The sequence below is a fragment of the Thermobia domestica genome, chromosome 8 (assembly GCF_964235325.1).
Source record: "Thermobia domestica chromosome 8, izTheDome1.hap1.1, whole genome shotgun sequence".
Taxonomy (NCBI): domain Eukaryota; kingdom Metazoa; phylum Arthropoda; class Insecta; order Zygentoma; family Lepismatidae; genus Thermobia; species Thermobia domestica.
Window position 1 is genome coordinate 204,085,779 of NC_137461.1, and position 22,493 is coordinate 204,108,271.

The 22,493-nt window shown below is 35.3% G+C and overlaps 1 protein-coding gene across 1 annotated transcript in view; it reads right to left on the reverse strand.

Annotated features, from left to right (window-relative positions):
* Positions 1 to 21,644, reverse strand: part of LOC145691927 (protein takeout-like) — a 133,725-nt gene extending 112,081 nt beyond the window's left edge. Inside the window, exon 1 of the mRNA XM_081767234.1 lies at positions 21,275 to 21,644. Coding sequence (XP_081623360.1) covers positions 21,275 to 21,356 — 82 coding nt within the window. The 5' untranslated portion in view covers positions 21,357 to 21,644. The remainder of the gene's footprint in view (positions 1 to 21,274) is intronic.
* Between the last annotated feature and the right edge of the window lie 849 nt (positions 21,645 to 22,493).

The following is a 22,493-nucleotide window of genomic DNA, read 5'->3' on the forward strand; positions in this document are numbered from 1 at the left end:
TAAGTTTCATCCAAATTCGAATCTTTAGTGAAAAGTGTTTCAAAAGCGAGGCAGAGCGCCGATTTATAATGTCACTACTATTTAAGATTCAATCATGAATATGAACAAAGTTAAATTACAAGTTGTTTATTTATAGTTATAGGCCTATCTGTAATTCTTTGGATGATTTGTGATCTTCTTGCTATATGCAAATTATTTACATGTATTACTAACATCACAGTATCAATTTTATACGAAACTTTTTATTATCAAGTAATCGAGGACTTAGTGGTATGCATTACTCAAAATGGAATAAATCACCCGCTTTGTTAGCATTTAACATTCCACAGTTGTGGTTCGAGGCTCAGGGAGACAGTGATGATGGGAATGAACGAAATGGTGAAAGGAAGAAAGTGAGAGAACCTGGAGAAAATCCTCGCAAATGGCATTTCTCCACCACAAAACCCATGTGGCGCGAGCTGGGATCGAACCAGAGACACCATTCTCCATAGGTAAGCGCTCTATCACTCAGCCACTTGGCCTCGACAGAAGTAATCGGTTTCATTGTGAAAATGAAGGTTTTGTAGTGGAAATAGTCTGGACATGCTGCAAGGAGAACCGATGATCGATGGAGAAGAGCAATCATTGCCTTACTAGGGAAGATCGTGCGATGTTACTCTGACTTCATATCAATACTATGCTCAATCGACTCGCTTTTACATATGAAACAATTACGCAAACGGAGAAATCCTCGATCGCAAGCGTGTTTGAATTACGAGCGTTAAAAGTTCAACATTGAACAGATTTTGCAAAAAGTTTAAAGTAACTTTTTTTATTATTATTATTATTTAGATGTACGCTTCACTTGTGGTATCTTGGCTTTTCTTGGGTATCCAGCAGAGTACTGAGTTCAAAACATGCGTATTTTGCAAGATACCACTTATTAAAGAAGAGGTCAAGGGTAATAGCAGTTTACAAATTGCCTTCTGTTTGGCACACAGGCTCGATAGTCTGATAAAATGTATTTACACCCCAATTCGTCTGTGTTGTCATTCAAATATCACTTTCCTGTGTGGCTACCTTCAAATTGAACAAACAACACTTGACACAACTTAAAGCGTCTTAAGGCGTTTCTATTATTTTTCTTACATATATTGAAACGACAATATTATCTTGGCTGATTTAAGCAAAATGTCTACTGTTAGGGCCTCCAAAAATAATACAAATACTTTAAGTTGTGCCAAGTATTGTCCCCTCAATTTAACTCATGAAACAAGGCCCACCATACAATTTCCAAAACAACTTTAAATAGTTTAAGATTAAGTATAAACGTAATCTAGGGCCTACTTCAGTAGAACTCCAACTGGAGTCCATACAAATAATAAACATATGTATTAATGTTTTAAATCCTAGGTCAAATTTTCATATTTTATGTTTTTCTAGGAGACCTAACTTCATATTTCTCTAAGGGGGTCCAAACATTAATGTTTGTCTCCTTAGGAAAAGTTCGAAGTTATGGCTGCCGTGACGGGACACCAATAGACAAGAAGAGACCGCAGAGATGTTCTCATGCAAAGTGTGTCATCAAGAAAGTCTGCGCTTATAAGATGGCTATGATGAACAGTTGGAAAAATATTCATGATCAATGGATTGATAGATGGAAAATGAATTGCTATGTACAGGGTCGTCCAAAAATGTAGAAACACTCTAATAAATGGTAAATGCTGCAAAATATAATCAAAGCAACAATTTAGATGGGGTATAGGAATGCAGAAAACTGTTAAGGACACATCACAATGACGTCCGCCATCTTGAATTTTACCCAATTATCTTAAATAGAAACCAGAGCACAAAATGTCATTTTAATAGTAAATTTTGTAGAAATGGAATGGCACTGTTATTTTTTGCGATTAGCGCTGCTCTTACAAAGTTATGATTGTACGCGAAATCGTTGTAGACGAATTGCTAGTAGAAAATGTCCTTCAAGCATGCAGAGAGCATTTAGATCGTGCTGATCTCTGGAGAAAGAAGCACCAGGATTATTACAGATAATAATTAGCTTGATGATAACGCAAGTGTTCTCGGCAAGATGGTGGTGTGATGTGCCTAGTGAGGTACTAGCATTGTGGAACCATTCTTCGTCGACAATATTCTTACGGCAATATATTATCAGCACGTGACAGAAGACGGCACCTTACTATCACTTGTCGGAAAATAGATTATTTCCTAAGTCTTCCCAGCACAATGGCACCCCTACCCAATTACGTTATGTACCTTGATCAGCTGTTCCCTAATGCATTGATTGGTAGGCGAGGTGCTGTGGAATGACCGCCGTGTTCCTCTAACTTAACCCACTGGACTACTACTTATGGGACCATGTGAAGTATGTTGTGTGTGCGGTGAAAATTAGAGATGTTCAGCTTCTAGAAACGAATTCTGGACGCATATTCCAACATTACAACCGACACTTTGTGCAAGGTTTCGCGTGACTGGGAATTCAGAATGCATCTGAAAATAGATCGGAATGGGGAACACATTGAACATGTAATGTAACAGTGACTAGTTCTTCCCGTATGACTAATCTGTTTTGTGGGGAACACAACAAAGAGACAGTCATTATTTCGTAATGATGCTAGAGCAAAAATAACATTGCCATTCAATTTCTACAAAAACATTGCTGTTAAAATGGCGTATCACAAGCTATGGAGTCCACTTAGGACAATTGCTTAAAATTCAAGATGGCAGACATCATGGTGATGTGCTCTCAAACATTTCCTCCCATCCTTATTCTCCACCTACATTGCTACTTTGGTTAGAATTTACAGCGGTTACTATTTACTACATGTTCTTCAGACTTTTGGACAACCCTGTATATAATGATGTTAATATATACATTGTCTTAAATTAGAATTATAACCTTTATTGGAAACACCCAGTTCGTTACTTTAACTTCCGTAATAATTAAATAACTACTTGTAAGCTCCCTTTGAACACTTCTTATGCTTATATAAACTAACACGTTGCAAAGTCAGACATATTCATAAAATTTATATTTCCCTAGTAACATGTATCATTATTTTAACGTAACGATGCTATAACCACGTTGAATATTTTCTTTTTCTTTTCTTTTCTTTTGGGCGAGTGAAGAACATAAAGTACTTTTTCCATTCGAAATTACGTATTATCGTATGTACGTATATACCTACGAACATAGGTCATGTTCGGCAAAACTGAGCTTTGTTCCCATTGGGAATTTTGGCCAAGAAATCGAGAAGTAATTTGGATCGATTTTTAGCAAATTTGTCCTTAACCCATTTGTCGTAAGATGATTACAGACCTCTTTCTCTGAAATTTAGTTTATTTTCTTTTTATTGTACAGACGCACCATAGATTATCGTATAGTTGCTAGAAGTTTGATTTTTGTTACTTTAAAAGTATAATCACACTGCAATTTATATTACACGTGTAAGCTAAATACATGTTACAATTTTGTAACGTTGACACAGAAAACGAGAAACTAGTAACCGCTTTTTAAACTTGTAAAATAATATTACATAATTCAGCTCTGACTGCATACTTTGCGATTTCACGGAACGAATATTCTCGGGCCATAAGAATCCCAGCGTTACACATCAGATTAGGTAGTTTGCAAAAACACTCTTGTTTTAGGTTATGATTACGAAGACATGGAATGGTATACTTGATTAATTGTAATGTCAGGTCATGAAGTACTTTGCGAATGTCAAGTGCCTCTGGCAAACCAACATTCATGGTTATTCAATAAAATTATATAACAATGATCACAAGTAGGAAATTCTGACATTTATTTGTTCGCAATTATTATGTAAATTTTTATATAGGAAACATAAAGATTTTAGTAGTGGACGATTTGTAAACGTACAAGATAAATAATATAAATTCAATATTTAAAAATCTATCTGAAATTTGTACGATCTTTATGTTTATTCCCTTCTTTACAAGTAATCTATATAGTATAAAAATGAAAGTAACTATGTTTGTGACGTAATAACTCTTGAACCACCCGACCGATCTCGATTAAATTTTCAATATAGATGAGATTCGGGACTGGAATCTTTTATTCATTTCACTTTGGCGGTGCAAGTTAGGGGAGGAGAAGGAGGATATATATATAATGGAAAATGACCGATATTAGTGTCGAATCCATAGTTTTCGGGGTCGCTGAGACGAACAATGACACTTCTGATGCCGTTTAAAACCAAATCCAGCCTTCATTACTACTCCTAATGGGGGATGATGACATCTAAAAAAAGAAAAAGAAAGAAAGAAAGAAAATGACCGATGTTAATGTCGAATTTATAGCTTTTCGGATCCCTAAGTTGATTGGTGACAGTTTTGGTGACCTTTATGTCTGAAATGAAAGTTTTTCTTCCCGTGCGAAGAACGAGCATTCTGTTAGTACTATTTTAAAAATATAAGTATACTGGCATGCTGGTATATGATCAAAACAAAGGAAAAGATAAATGTTCTTTTTAATGGGATAAAAGTATGAAGATCCATAATACACTGTGACTAATAAAAGTGGTAGCCAGTTGAAAAAAAAATCAAAAGCTCGTATAGTAAATTACGATATCACCAAATTCAAATGCCAAGATTTTAATGAAATCGATTTTCAACGACTGAGGTTAAACACCTAAGACTATGAATTAGGACTTTTCACTATCAGATGGATATATTGGCTCAGTGACAGATCACTCGCCTCTGGTTCGAGGAGTCAATAGTACGATTCCAGGTCACGTAAGTTTGTTTTAGGTAGCAACATATTTGTGGTTTTTCAACCTTCTTCCGTATCCAAATCATTCACTTTCATTAATTTATTATTCGTCTGCTTTAGCCTAGAAAAAAATAGCTATAGAATGGAATTTCATTTTATTTGTTTTTCATTCTCCTGGCTATCATTTGGTGAATAACATAAAAACACAATCAATAACGTAAATAAAAAGAAAAACTTATTAAATAAGATATGTAATATTTCCAAAATGTATTTCAATAAGTAACATATATTTGTAAAGCTTTTTCTACTGTTCCCGAAACTACAGACACGGTATATAGTTGCATTAAATTCTGTACAAACCCTATTAAAGATCTTCAAAAGATCCATTAATTTACTTAATTATATGGTAATCTATAATTATCATATTGATCATCCTTATTGCATTATTTACATAAATTCATTAAAGGAAGGTGGTGAATAAAGAAAAGAATTTTAAAAATCAGGTACATGCGACATGTTCACGCTGATGGCCAAGTATGATACCTCAAGGAAACAGACAATACCCGAAGAAAAGCTAAACTCCCAAGCTTAATGTAAATTTGCTTATCTGAGCGACAGTTACCAGTCTTTAATGAAAGAAATGAAATGAAATCTTTGAGTTTTACGTCCCACGGTTATGCCGGTTAGGCTAAAGGAGACGGTGATGATGAGTAATGAATAAAATGGTGGAATGAAGAAAGTGAGAGGAAACGGGAGAACTCCGAGGAAACCCACGCACACGGTGTTTGTCCACTACAAAGTTCACTTGGCGGGGGCTGGGATCGAACCCAAGACCAGTCTTCAATGAATTAGAAATTTAGTTTAATGTTCTCTAATAGAGTTCAATCAGATATACCTGTATTAGAGATATCCATTAAAGTATTCAAACAAAACACAATGTGTAAAGTTTAAATACAATACAGTGAAACCTCCCTTAACAGTCACCTCTCAATAACGGACACCTCTATAATACGGACATATTGTTTTGTCCCGGCAAAAATATATATGTTCTCTTACGGAACAAAACCCTCTCTTTTACGGACACGCTCAGATATGGACACGGACAGTCCTTTTTTCCCAAAACGTTTCAATAACCTCTTTATAACGGATAGGAATTATTCTCGGTTGTGCGATATATTACAGTAGACAGAAAAATCTTTTCCCTATAAGTGTATCTATCATGAGTCTAGACCTGGTGAACCATCAAACAATACAACTTCAAGCTGAACTTGAAATTCTTGTTTTCTGCCCGCTAAAAAATACTTTCTGGTGGAAATCCTAGAAAATCTTCAACAAGCAATAACACTCATGCAGGGTCAGTCGTATGTGAAAGATCTTCCCTTCCCTAGCAAATTAGTCCTTTTTTCCTCTGGGCTTTGCATCTTTCCCGACAATTTCATGTGAATTAATGGATATTTTTACAGGGTGATGACATGTGCTTAAGAAAATTACCATACCCGCGGTTATCTATTGCGGTATGGCATACGAATATATTAACACATCCCCAGCAATAATCTTATTTAACACAAATGAATTTCTCCTTCATCCCCCCAGTAATTCAAATACGTATATTATAGAGTATTTTATAGAGTATTTTCATATTGAATTTTACGTATGTACGCTCATACATAATTAATTCACTGTATATTACTGCATACAATTACCGTTGTGAGAAATTACATTTTTGTAACCTCTCTGTAACGGACACCTCTCAGTAACGGACAAAAATTCCTGTCCCAGTGGTGTCCGTTATTCAGAGGTTTCACTGTATTACATTTAGCTAATAAGGAACGCAGTATTCATTTTCCATATTTGACGGTATGCACTTTTGAAACTATTTTCTTTCTTCTTGTAAGCCTGCTGTTTAGGCATATGAAAAAATATACAAACAACCTTCACACTGAACTTGTATAGACGACTGTGTTTGTGAACAAAATGACCAAGTATCTCTCTATCGCATTCATTACTTTCAATCATGACACTAGTAGTACGTATTAACAGCCTTAGCACTAGTTTCTCATTTTTACATCAGGTATATGTATTACTTATGTACTTACCTTGAAAAAGTTGATTTTTTCCCTTCCACCAGTAATATGTCTGACCTCCAGAAACATCATAGCTCAAACGCTATGACAACATACAGGATGGCCCAAAAGTAGGTATACAGTACCATACTGGTCAGCTCATTGCATTTTATATCATTTCTTATTGTTATCCATCAGGTAGACTTAGTTTCTTTATTATTTGTCCTTAATGCGTTTTTACTATATGTTAAGCTCGGAACAGCAGAAGCAAATAAACCCATAAACTAGAATGTTATTCTTGATTAATGCAGGGGTAAATACCTTCTTTTGGGCCACCCTGTATGTTGACAGTTGACATCTATTTCTTTTTACGAATAGATTAATGTGTGAAATTCAGAAAACCAATAATGTTTAGCAGTGACACACTTAGAACAGCTCACTTAACTCTATGTTACTCTATTATTTAATATTCTAGTACATTATACATTTTTATAATTATTGCAAATGTGCTCTAATATTTTAGTCGTGTAGTGAATGAAAGAGACTTTCATACTTTTGACACACGTTGCAAGCTGTGTACTGTAAATGTTTCACTGTCTAAAGGGGAGTTTTGAAAAGTACCGCAAATGCCCCAGAAGGATTAGCTTTGTCGTTGTAGGCCTACAACAAACGGCCTGACATGGATGATAAGCTGTTAGGTGAGATAGGATTAGGTGAAAGGGATTTGTACCTTCTTAGTTTTGTTTTCTAAACATCCTATCTTCTACAGCATAATTCATAAACGTAATATAAATTTTTGCTTGACAATTTTTTTGGTTTTAGCTCAAACCAACCATGTTACCGAGGTCAAAATTAAAATAACACAAGTAATTTGTATTCCTCAATAAAGCATCTCACATGACATATGTGGATGGGACAGCAATTTAGCTGTAATATCTATGCAATGCATCTTATACATACTGTACATACATTCGAGAAAAAGAAAGTGTTAGGTAAGAAATGAATTGCATCTTGCATTTTATGAAAAGGTCACATGCTTGAAATGTCAAATGCAATTGAAACATAGATAATGTTAAATGGGAAATGAATAATATTTATTGTTTGTCTGGTTGTTAGCAACATGCATGATTCAGTAAATATCACCTACCTTTGAGTTCACCGAACTGTAACTACTTTCGTAAAAGGAGCTTAATAGTAAGTACTGTAAAGGGAAATTAAAGAACGGTCTTTGTGTCTAAATTAATTTCGAAAGAAAGATAAAATTATTTATTTATTATTTGTTTTTCATATGAACAGTTGCCAGTAAGAATTGAGAAATGGCAATTTAATGTTAATTGATGTGTCATGTAATGATCAACTTGAGCTTTGTTTAACCATAGAAATGCTGTAAATATACATGGAATGTCTGTTTCTTAAGTTTAATCTCCAAGGAAGATTAAGACTATGATTTCATCTTTTTTCTAGTAAAGTCATGTTTCTAAAACTTATAGCTCACGTATCTGGCCGGAGCCATGTATCTCAGAGTCGTCTTACTAAAATTTTTATAAGTAGTATGAACGTTACTTTTAGTGTTATGCGTGTCACTGTTAGTTGTATGGTATCACCGTTAGTAGAAAACAAACAACAATAGGTACAGTCTGCTAACCAATATTGTATTTTTTTTTCATGTACAGTACATAAATCAAAAACCTATTCGAACAGAATAAAAAAAAAACAACATATTATTGGCATTGGCAACAAACGATGTACTTTCTAGCGCCATAAAAATCGGGGTTTTCATTTTTTTTTAAACTACTCTTGATAATTTACCATCAAGCATGCAATTCTTTTGATTTCAATGTCATCTACCCATTAATATGTGGCTAATCTTTGTACAATGTTAAAGGATAATGTAATTAAGTGAAAATTATAACTTTTCAAAGTTTATCATACTTTTGGCCTATCGAACTCGGGTCTCCCACGCCAAAGGTGGGTACGCTAGACGTTTTGCTGCGAGAGGGCTCTTCGTTTTTCATGAGCCAGTAATTGAACACTAGAGAACTAAGATGGGAAAGCGCTTACCTCTGTGTGGAGTCTCAGGCTCGATTACAGCTCGCGTCAAATGGGGTTTATGGTAGGCAAATACTGTATGCGTGGGTTTTCTCGGAGTTCTCCATTTACTCTCACTTTCCTTATTCCAACCATTTATCTCACTATAATCATCCCGTCTCCTTTAGCCTCTGTGCATAATCGTGTTATGTTAAAATAGGATATTTGGAATCAAAGTAGCATAGTGGTAAAGCGCTGCTCACCTCTTATATGAAGGATCCCTAGTTTAATCTTTGGCCACGCAACTTTCTAGCAGATAAGGTTCTCCCGTGTCCTCTCACATTCTCATTCTACTATTCTTACATGATCATTTACATTAATTAATCAGCCTTCTCCTTCAGCTTAAAGATTCTAAAATCGTAAAACGTAGTAAAGAAAGAAAATCTGATTTGTACTTGAAAATCTGATTTTATGCATAATATTGCTAACAATACACTAGAGAATTTGGTATGAATGAAAGGCTCAGAAAGTGTGACGGACCTTATTATGCGATTTGAGTTTACTACCTGATTAGAAAATCGTTGAGGAACTATTGAATATTCTTCAAGCAACCGATTTGAGTGACCACTTTAATAAGGTTACACTTTTTTTTTTTTTTACATAATTATAGTAAACAAAAAAGTGAAAAAGAAGTTCCAAATATGTGGAGATCACACTGGCGGATCTAGAAGGTAAAAACTGGGGGGGGGGGCAACCAGAAGCCGGACTATGATAGGTATATCTTGAGTTTACTAAAAACTTTTAAAAATATATTTAAATAATAGCTAAAAATTAGTTTTGATATTCTAAAACTGAGGGGCTTATACCCCCGGCCCCGGGCTATATGCGCCTCTGGGAGATCACCTCTCTACAGACAACTGATTTTAATTGAAAATTTTGGGTGGTCAGCTTAATGAGGTTTCACTGTAAATTCTTTGTACATAATTAAAATAAAATGGTGAAAAAGAAGACGAATAAACATGGTAGGTAAATTAATATGCTAAAACGCTACACTCGAGAAGATCTAATTGCCCGAAATTGTGTCGAAGTTCAATAGCTTATGGCGGCTATGCCTATTCCATATCTTATTATGTCATATCATTAATAAATCGGTTGCTGTCCTTAAGCAGTTGTCTTAATATTATACGTGATTACGTGTTAAAATCACGTTCAAGTTTTCACTGCTAAATAGGCCTATATTCAGCGTACGCAAATGTAAGAAGCAGTATAAAAAAAATATAGACCACGCCTTAAGAGGCCTCATCACTGCGAAATTAAAATATCGCTAATTTTACAGTAAGTATGTGATATGTTCAAATAGATAAAAGATAATCGAAAAGTGGAACAAGACCTCCCTAGACAATATTATTTTACATGAGATACCGTTATCATGACTCATTTATCTGCTTACGATTTCCAGCCATTTAGAAAATCGGCATTTATTTTCGCGTTTCTAAATAACTGCAAACGGAAAGCTACTAGGTGACTCATCATAATGGTACCTAGAGATGCAAGGGCTCGGAAAAAACTCGGTTTTTTCTGCTTCGCTTTTTTGCTTGGGAAATTTTGGGCTTTTTTGAAAATTCTGCTTTAAATTGATAAACCAGATTTTGTTTCGCTTCTCTACAACACAAAAAGTCATTTAATTAGTGGTTGATGCCGATAATAATATAAAACCTCGAAAATAAAGCATGAATTTCCAAAAGATATTTCAAACAGTTTTACTTCTCAACATATTTACATTATGAATTCCAAAGGATTAACCAATTTATATAATAAGATTTTTTTTTTTAACCTCCTACATACAAAAGTAAGCAGGGTTGGCAAGAGCCATGGTTGTTTTTGAAAATGCCAAAAACTCGTTTTTTTGGGGGGAGTTTAAACTAGGCTTTTTTTGGTTTAAACCAGCTTTTTTTGGGTTTAGATATTTTGCTTTATGTATTTATATTACATATTGACAGAAATAAGTTTGTTTCGCCTTGGTGTTATTATGCAACAACGGGGTTATGCTGGAAGAGGTCACATAAGCTTAAAGAAGTCCGGTCAGTAAATTTCTTAAATTGAGAAACTCCCGCCCTAGCCATCGGGAAAATCCCGTCATTACTCTACATGTAAAACAATAACGGAAAAAATCCTGTTATTGCTTTGCATGTAAAATTTAAAGGTCAACGTATCATAATCAGTACGCTAAAACTGAGGTATTAAATTACAAATTTACTATGTAGATATCATTGAAAGTACAATCCAAGCTAATGTTGGAAGCTACGTAGGCAATCGATAAATTTTGTCAATTTATGTCAGTATATTTAAGCAACCTTGGCTTCTTTATAAAACAACAGGCATTCAGGCATGCAGAAATATACAATTTAGTTTCGTTTCGTATGTTCAGGCTTAACATCCTTACGTAATACCGAGGTTATCAAGGAGAAGACTTTCGCTTAAAGTGACATCCGAACCGCTACTTTGTTTACGCATGAAAGAAGGGTTGTGGTTCGACCGAGAATTGAACATGGGACACCTTGATTAAAAGGTGAAAAGGAAATAAAACTAATGCAGATGGTTTGATGTATGGAAACGTCACCATGAAGTTCACACGATTCGCATTTTTCGTACCTTTTATTTTTTTTTCGGTTTAAACCAGTTTTTCGGTTTAAACCAGTTGTTTATTTTAAAAAAAAGAAGAAAAACAGCTGGTGTAAACCAGCCAACCCTAAAAGTAAATACTTCTTTTAAAAAAATACTCAAATAAGTAGCAAAATTCTATATAGTATTTTTACTTCAAAATATTCCATACCCTCTTTTTGGAACAAAATAAAATTAAAATAAAACATAAGAAAAATACTTAGATTTATATGATACACTTAAAGGCTGTACACCTAGAGCTTTTGGTTTTGTATATTCTTGAAATTCTACAGTTTTATATAAGCACCATCACGGTTTATTCAGTCCTCAAGTTTTCTGTATTTTTAACAAGAGGGATTGAACATGAAGGGTGTGAGATAAGAACATGGTAACCCATAATTTTACTATTTTAAGAAATTAGAAATTTTCTCCTGCACAATCCATTTTGAAAGTCGGAAAGCTGATTTTTCACATAAGTCTATACATGAGGGATTAAACGAAGCGGTATGCGTTGCTGCCTATCTGATGCTGCGTAACTCAGCAATTGAAAATTTGTTAGTTACCATGTTCTTGGCTCACACCCTTCATATCATTATGGAACTCTCCCCACCCCACCAACACCAAAAAAAAAAAAAAAAAAAAAAAAGGACTACGGAATATATTTAAGTTAAGATAAATACAACCGCACAACAAATATGATTGACTGGAGCTTTTGCGCTTCTATCGAGAAGTCCGGAATTCAACTCAGCATTCGATCATTCTGACAAAGCTTTTCTTCATTTCATCTATGAAGTAGAAATAGTGCGTGTACTGTGAGTTGGCTGACTTCATTTCTTATTGTTTTTAAATCGTTATTATTACTAATTACCAGCAGTGACGGTTTTGCGAGGGTTAGGGGGGGGGCGGTCTTTCGGACTGAAGCCTGTTCCCCAAACTTTAAGCTGCCGTCAAATAAAAATTACGAATGTTTAGAAAAACTAAACATTAGTAAGAAAAAAACCCTCCCAAAATACTTTTCTAAATCCGCCACTGATTCTCAGTATAAAATGATCTTCAAGGTTGTATCCGGAAGATTATCGCTAAATATATAAACGAAACGAAATACAGTATTAGTTATGCCTGTACTCATAAACTTCAAGCTCCTCCCAAATAAAATTGAGATTTTAGAAAATGAAACAATCAGAGAAACCCGTCCCAAAGTACGTTTCTAAATCCGCTACTGATTATTTGTATAAATTAGTATTCAAGGTTGTATCCGGAAAATTATTGCTAAATCGTTGCACAGCTACAGTATAACAGAAATGTGGAAGTACGGTTAGACGGATATATTGAAAAATGTACGCTTTGACGGATATATAGAAAAACGTAAGTTTAACTTCTGCGTTAGAAGCTAGAGTACTAAGCTCTTAGAAATAAAACAGACGACAAACTGAAATGATATCGAGAAGAAAAAATATCGATAACTCAAAAGTTAAAATAAAGTTAAATAGCCTCTAAAATTGCCCTCAAATACTACATTCTTCATGTTAGCTTTAATTCGTAAAACATGTGCTCCATCCATCTTGATGGTGAATTTTAGAGCGAAATATGGCATTTAGGTCATGGAATTCTTATCTTAGTATAGAATATACTATAAGAAAGCTATTTAGATAGAAAAATCATGAAAATGAAAAAAGCCAAAATTTCCAAAATTCTCGTTTTTTTCCCAAAAAAAAGCCTGCTTTTTATGTGAAAAAAAACATCGATTCAAAAAAAGCCGGCTTTTTTGCATCTCTAACGGTACCTCATACAAAATAACATCGTCTAGGGAGGTCTTGATCCACTTTTCGATTGTCTTTTATCTATTTGAAGATATCACGTAATTACTGTAAACTTAGCGGTATTTTAATTTCGCAGTAATAGGGACTCTTAATAAGGAACGGAAAAATTTAGTTCAACCTCAGTACTTTGACACAGAACACGTTAGAGGTAGAGTAAAAGGTAAAAGAAAAAAATCTAAAATATTTCTAGGTAGGGCTAAAAAATACAAAATGTCCAAAATAAGACATTGAGTCACATGCCAATCAATAAATCTTGCTGAACTGCTGACGTCAATAAAATAACGGGTGATTGCAAACATCAAATAAATAAAATTTCTAGTTTTACGTCCTACGTTTGTGCTCTTTCTGCTAGAGGAGACAGATGTTTAATGTATGCGGATGATTAATGTAGAAGGAAACAGAAGAACGCCGAGATAACTCTCGGACGCGATGTTGTCCATTATAAACACATTTAGCGTGAAATTGAGACAGGAAACCCTAGTAAAACAGATGAACACTGTACCACTGAGCTACCATACCTAACATGCAGTGGCGCATTTCAGGGGGATATCGGGCTCAAGGTCCCCTCCCGAAATAAATTTGTTAGTTTCTAGCATTCCATGTACAACAATAATCTTTCTTACCATTTCGAAGAATTTCATTGACTTTCAATTTTCTTATGCTTTTTGTTCAGAAATAATACTGCATTTGTCAAATTTCATTCCATGTAAGAATTGCGTTCTTTTTCCTTTCTTTCATTCATTCTACTCTTCTCTTTCTTTTTCTTAGTTGTTACTTTCTTTCGTTTCTCTTTTTATATTTAGACCGTTGTTAGTTGTGATTCAAGTCGGCCGTCGTCATCAGGAACACCAAAGCTAAGACGATCTGATAAGCGAAACTGGTGTTCCACAACTTGCACAGATATCAACATAACGGGACGTTAGTTATTATAGCAAAGGAATATTTACATCGTTTAGTTATAAAGAAAGGTAAATGTTTGAATTAAGAAAATTCAAGAGGGGGGAATAAGTAGCCCTGAAAATTAGGTAGGCCAAGAGGATGCTTCCTTTTTCTTCTATGAATAGAATAAAAGATTAGATTCACTGATAAACTTTTGTGTCATATCACATAAGATTCACCAGTCTGCAATTCCTGACATTAAAACTTTAATTTACGCACAAATTAAAATATATTTAATATATTAAAATAATTTATGCATAAATTAAAATATATTAGACCCCGTGTTGTGCGTAGCCCCTCTCGAAACAAAATCCTAAGAACGCCACTGCTAACATGTATGAAGTGCAAATCTCTTGCAATTTTTGAAAAAAAAAAAAAAAAAAAACGAAATTTTGTGTATAACTAAAGATTCATGTGACACCATCTACTGTACTAACAGGAACATGAAACGGATGTTTAAGAAATGCTCATCAAACTTTTTATTATGATACCAGTAAAATGACAGTATATATTACATTTAATGATATATAGCCCGAAATTGTTATGATCTCTCAAACTTTAATTTTGGTTTAACTACCAAAGATGGGACAACTGCCAATTGATAGATCACATCGAGTTCTACAAATTTACATGTTTAAAAGTAAATTATTATGCGTAGTTTTTGAGCAAACGGAAGAAAGTAAATTTTTATGGCTGTTCTTCGTACTCCATGTAATTTTTAATCTGCTGAATATGTAAAGAAATATTATTACTATAAACTAACAGATATTATCTCTCATCAGTTAGGGCCGGATTAAGGGGGGGCTTAGGGGCTTAGGGGCTATACCTCCGGGCGTCCAGGTGGACAAGGATCTCCACTCTGATCAAAATCTCAATTGGCTATCTAAAAAGAATCATAAAGATACAAATATAATCATACGACCAAATATGACCAAAAATAAAATATGATCGAAAATATGTAACATATTCCCTTAACTTTCCTACTGTACTTTCACAGAAATTTATTAGGTGAAGTCAGCAGGGACGGTGGGGTGCTGACTGCCACGGGTGCTGACTGCCACAGCCAATTATTGGTGCTGACTGCCACGACTTGTTCTGATTACCGATAACAAGGTGCTGACTGCCACGACGGCGTGCTGACTGCCACGATCCTGAGAGAAAGTTGCTAGACGTAACGTTACCGGACGCCAAGAAGCATGAAAGAAACGCGATGAATTTTAACACCACATTTATTCCATACGTTCAGGCGGCTCCGATAGGAACCTTGTCACTTGCTTTCTTCAGTACGCACGTCGTCCAGGAGACTTGTTCAATACTACGTCGTGAAGTAAAAAAGAAAATAAAAATCATTACAAAAATGCCTCTAATATATACTGGCTTATACTGATATATAAAAATCATTACAAAAATGCCTCTAATATATACTGGCTTATACTGATATATACTGATATATAAAAATCATTACAAAAATGACTCTAATATACACTGACGACTACTCTAATTTATGTATGTAGCCCAAACTTCTAAGACTTTTTTTTTAATACTTGAAATGGAAATTATCTTAAACTGTTCTAAAAGTTATGAAACAAGTTCAAAAGATATTGAAAACACACACTATCCACAATACCATTGGACTGTTACCCTCTTCCAGGACAAGTCCTTGGTCAATTCCAATGGTCTGTTAGGTTTTTCAAGAGTTTGTTTTTCTTAATACTTGGAATGGAAATTATCTTAAACTGTTCTAAAAGTTATGAAACAAGTTTAAAAGATATTGAAAGCACACACTATCCACAATACCATTGGACTGTTACCCTCTTCCAGGACAAGTCCTTGGTCAATTCCAATGGTCTGTTAGGCTTTTCAAGTGTTTTTGTTCTAAATATTCTCAAACATGTTTGAAACAAATTAGAAAAAATAAATATTGAGAATAAAAACGAAAATAAAAAGTCAAATCATTTGCCTTACCCATACACTACCGTCTTCATTCTCTCTTTGGAAATGATACTGGAACCCATGGTGCATTAAAACAGGTTTTCCTCTCTGTGACGTTGTAAACTCCATTTTAAACTCAAATGATATAACACAATTCTCGAGTTTTGGTTTCTCTTAATTAGTGATGAGCAAATGCAAGACCAAGACCAAGACCCGGGTGGTCTTGGTCTTGGTCTTGGTCTCGCACATGCGGTCTTGGTCTTGGTCTTGCACTGGAACTCTCGGTCTTGGTCTTGGTCTTGGTCTTGCACACCTAGTCTTGGTCTTGGTCTTGGTCTTGCATACCCAGTCTTGGTCTTGCTTGCAAGAGTCTTGCAAGTTTTGCTTTTAAGAAATCTATGATTTTCATAAGTAAATTTTACTCTGGATATAAGGGATAATAAATCCTACATTGCGTCAATAGTGAGGGAAATACAATGTATGTTTCTAAATGTAATATATTTTACCTTCGTGTAAGTGTGATGATACTGTACAACATAGGCGATGACCTTTATTTTTTTTTCAATGGGTGATCACGCTTCACTACTTATAAGATAAATCACAACATTTCGTAATATTTTTATATGTTTTAACAGATCCAATACTCCACTGGTTCCCAAACTGGGGAGGCTACCCCTGACAGTGAGACGCATGAAAGAAAACCAAGACGGCACAGATTACTGAAATACCATAAATTGCAAAATTATTTTTACACTCTAAAGGCGTCAGATTTTTTTCTTTCCAACCACGATTAGCTCATCTTTGTATTGAACAAACTCCCAATTAAATATCGAAATTTTGTTTTCCTGATTCTAATATGTACTGCATGGGGCAGAAACAAGGTCATTACGCAAAAACGATGAAACAGTTAGACTTTCGAAATGTGGGCATGGAGAAAAAAGGAGAGAATCAGCTGGGTTGAACGGAAAACGAATGCAAAGGTTTTAGAAATAGTAGCAGTAGGGAGAAAAGAAGAATTTTAGATGTAATTAAGAGGAGGACATTAGCTGAGGAGGAACTGTATTATGAGGGACGTGCTAGAGGGAGGGGGCGAAGGAGATTGTAGTTGAAGCTGCCAATAATGGCAGAATAGCTATTATTATGACGATGATGATATGTTTTGCAATATTGACCAAAAAAGAGAGAAAAAATTAAAATAATAATAATTAAACCTTTTCATATTTTAGAATATAAGTGAAATTAAATTTGTGAGTTTTACGTCCCACGATTATGCCGGTTAGGTTAAAGGAGACGGTGATGATGAAAAATGAATGAAAATGGTGGAAAGAAGAAAGTGGGAGGAAACGGGAGAACCCCGAGGAAACCCTCGCACACGGTGTTTGTCCACACAAAGTTCACTTGGCGGGGGCTGGGATCGAACGCGGGACCCCAAACACCAGAGCTGAACGCTCTACCACTGAGCCCCAATATTTTAGAATAATTTGAGTGAAAACTGAAAACGACTCAACTGTCTGTGTCTTTTGTGTAAACTCAATTTATATAAAAACTTTTGACCTACATTAGAAATACATAATAACGGCATCAAACTTCAAGTTATTTGAAATAAGTACGAAATCACTCTCAGTTGTGAATATAGATTATTTATTGTTGTATAATGTTATATCGTTGAATCCTAGATATGCCGTATACCTAAGGGGGCTATAAGTTATATTGATAAACAATTATTCAACGTATAAGCATCCACCTATGAAATCAAACTTGCGGTCACATGCGCTAAGTTTTTGTCAATGTCATGAAAATGTTATTTCAATATTAATTTTATAAGTACACATTAAAAATTTCCAACGGATGCTTGAACCTCAGAGCCAAGGCCATACCCATGTAGTCGGCACCTATGGTGTACGGAATTGCCGATGTTCAATACTACATTTCTTTAGTTTTGGAACGTCCCACGATTATTACACTGAGGCTAAGAGAAACAGTGATGATGAGAAATGGTGGAATGAAGAAAGTATGAGGAAACGGGAAAACCCACGCACAGGGTGTTTGTTCACCAAAGAAGCTCACATAGCGCAAGCTGCGATCGAACCAGGGCCCCATGTATCAGAGGTGAACGCTCTGCCACTGAGCTACCGTGTCCATAACATGCTCTAGTTTATTTTTGCTTATCTACTTCTTATGGACACAACTATTCTTCGTATGATTTCCCAAAATCCAATCATGGGCCGTCGTGAATGATCAAGTGATGACCAAAGTAAATCAGACACTGAAGTTATTATAGCTGTATGCTGTCGGTCGTCTCGTGAACAACCGATTCAAAAAAACGACATACTGTAGCTATATGTTACAGGAGCAGATCGACTCACATGGATTGCATAAACTACTGGGAACACATTCACTCCGGCGGGATTTTTACTGGAGCTAAGAAGTTCACGTGAAAGATATAATGATTTTTCCCCTTCCTTTTTACATTCTATAAAAAATCAAGTAGTACCATACTTGTGCAAGACTCTTGCGCAAGAATCTTGGTCTTGGTCTTGGTCTTGCAGGTATGGTCTTGGTCTTGGTCTTGGTCTTGCACTCCTTGGTCTTGGTCTTGGTCTTGCATCGGGATTCCTGGTCTTGGTCTTGGTCTTGGTCTTGGTCTTGCATGCAAGACTCTTGCAAAAACTGCAAGACCAAGACTCTTGCGCTCATCACTACTCTTAATACAAAAATTATTAAAAGATTTGCAAGAGTTTAAAAGACATTATTAGAGTGAATATATACATATCTTTTTTCTTTACAGTACTCGATCCATTAAATAATAAAATAAATATAAACAACGAAACAATTAATATAAACAACGAAATATTCAAATTATACGTATAACGGAAAAAAAATAATCCCTTTATAAACATCAAAGCTTATGTCGTTCCACCTAGTGAGGAACTTTGTAACTTAAAGCGGGGGGGGGGGAGCTACTGCCCACTTTTCTTCAGGCTCGTGGCAGTCAGCACGCCGTCGTGGCAGTCAGCACCTTGTTATCGGTAATCAGAACAAGTCGTGGCAGTCAGCACCAATAATTGGCTGTGGCAGTCAGCACCCGTGGCAATCAGCACCTATCCGCAGGGACCACATATATTTCCAGCCCCGGGCCTCCAGATAGGTTAATCCAGCCCTGTCTCTCATTACTTGCTTTTCCTAACGGCGATACAAATACTTCTAACAGTGACAGATTATTCCTGATAGCGAGCCCGCGGCGACTCAGTGGTAAAGCGTTCACCAGTGGTGCATGGGGTCCTTGGTTCGATCCCAGCTAGCACCAAGTGATCTTTGTGGTGGTCAAACACCATGTGCGTGTGTTTTCTCGGGATCCATCAGTTTCCTCCCAATTTCTTCATTTTACCATTCCATTCATTTCTTATTATCACTGTCTCCTTTAGCCTACCAACATAAACGTGGGATGTAAAGCTGAAATATTTCGTTTCATTCTTGATAGTGCCAGGTCAACGAATATTTTTCTTTTTTAAAAAAAAAGGCACATGTGAACTAGAGACATCTTAATGCAATTGTACTGTACCAATGGAAGCTTCATGGGCTTATTTGAAGTTGTCACTTATTACATTTAATCAGAAGCTCTATAAGGTAATCGGTTACTATTATAACAAATTACATATTTAATATCCAAAGAAGCTTGCATTGGTACATCAGTATTAAGACATCCGTAGTTTACATTCAACTATTGTACCACACACACACACACACACACACACACACATACATATATATATATATATATATATATATATATATATATATATATATATATATATATATAGGGTGTTTCAGAACAATACCGACAACGTTTGGGAGGTAATTCCTAAGATAAGACAAAAAGTATAGACCAACCTGGGTGCACAAATGCTTCGTTTCGGAGTTATAGACTGCCGAAAACATGAAAAAATGAACTTTAAGGGTCCATAGCTCCGTACAGTTTGACTACAAGCATATCATTTGAAGTATTCACCAACTACTTATATAAGTTGTTGCGGAAGTACCTTAATATTCTGAAACATGTATTCTTGGATAACGCATATATTAGATCCTAAGTGAAGTCTTGACCTGACTACGGCACGTCCCATAGTTTTGGAGCTATGGACCTTTAAATTTCATTTTTTTTTTCATTTTTACGGCAGCCTATAACTCCGAAAGGAAGCATTTGTGCACCCAAGTTGGTCTATACTTATTGTCTTATCTTGGTGTCAGGAAACACCTCTCAAACGTTGCCAGTGTTGTTTTGAAACACCCTAGATATATTTAAAGTATTTATGGTCCATATTAAATCGAAGCTGTTAAAAAAAAAAGTGAAATGAAATATTTCAGTTTAACTTCCCACGATAATGCCCTATTAGGCTAAGCGAGATGATAATTGAGGCAAGTGAATGATGATGGAAGAATTAGCAGCATAAAAAAAAGTAGGAGGAAACAGTAATACCCCGAGAAAATCCACGAACACAATATCGTATTCCACAAAGTTACTTGGCCGGAGATCGAAGTAGGGCTACCACTTAACCACCGTGCTTCCCTATCGAAGCTGTTATCTTCCAGTCCATCTTATAACGTCTTACTGCGATATCAAGACGAAGAGGCTATTTGAGGATCGTAGTGGATATAATGCAATGAATCTGTGGTAGGTTTGACTAAATACTCATGGTTAACATTAACTTTTAGTTTATAACGTGATAGGTATGTATTTACTTCCGAGATGTTAATATCGTGGTGTAACACTATTTTTCTACAAAAATCGAAAAACTACCATAAATCTGATTAAACTGTAACAATCATGGCCAATGCAACAGTACTTTATCTACTCTTCTTGATTTTGGCGGGAATCTAAAGCTTTAGAGGAGCGACTATATTCATCAGTTACATTTTTAATTATACTTATGTCTTAAAAAAAATCTTCATTATCGGGAAGAACCCCCATCTTTTAACATTTCTGGATAAGACACTGCTAATACAATCATCATATACTGACAATCAGCACACAAAATTACCAGTATATTGATTATATCATTATCAATGTTAGTAATATAAAGAAAAAAACAATTACTTACGAAGCTTTGTTTCGGCGAAGTGACTAAGGCACACTATCACAGATGCAAGCAATAGTCCAGCATTTCTGCACATTGACTCCATGGTTAAAGGTTTACGAGAATGAAGAAAAAAATTAAAATTTGGCGTAAGAAAGAGAAAAAAATCTACGTAACAATTGAACAATTAAGTAAAAGGCAGGATTTTGCTAATGGTGGTCAAACAAATATAACCCCTTACACAAATAAAACCGAAAATCTAACCCTGCAGAGCAGGTTTAGTGACGACAAACCCACCGTAACGTGTGAGTTAAGTATAAATGTGTTAAAAAGTTTTCGTTGCTTTTGGTAAAATGTGTGTAATAACCGATGCAGCAGTAGAGGAGAGGGAAAAGTAACTGTTACAAGCGGCAAAATTAAGTAAACGATCCTCCTCCCCTTTTCTTTCACACATACGAGTTAAGTTTAGAAGAAGAAGAAGAAGAGGGAGCTGTCTCGAAGAGTTGAGTCACCAACTTTCCTTTTGGTGTTTTATAACAAACTCGCCATAAGCATTCCTTTATCTGCGTTTCGTCGTCATCTTTATTATTTTTTTTTTTCCTTTCTTTCTTCTCCTAGCTTAAGAGCGTAACCAGAGAAACCACGCGCACAACAATTACATTCTGGAAAAAAGAGAAATCATCTTGCATGTATATGAGAAATGGCATACATTGTAGGTAGCCACAACAAGCAGAAGGTCACTCACTCATAAGTAAAAGACGTAGAGGGGTGAAGGACATTCATTATTATTGTACTTTTTAAGAGTTGTCTCTATTATTGTTTGGCGAACGTGGAAACGTTATATTTGTGCCGGACGCAAGGGAATTCCATACAAATGATCTCGAATTGACCTCAATATAACGAAAGCGCCTGTTCTTTCATTCTATTGACTATTACCACCATGCAGATCAGATAGATACCTTACCACGTCATTTTGTACACACACATTTTTTTCTTTATTTATTCAATCTCTTTATATATATATATATATAAATAAAAAATACACGAGCATTTTCTCCTTTTCTCTATCTCATTCTTACTTGTATTCACCACTCTACGTACGATCTAGTACTCTTACATAATCTTTGTTCTACTTACTTGGAAATGGTTGCATAAAAGATTTCTTAACAACGACATACCAATGCCAAATTGAGAGAGGTAAGTAAATCTTTTGTTTGATGGTTAATGTTTAAACTCCAACCAT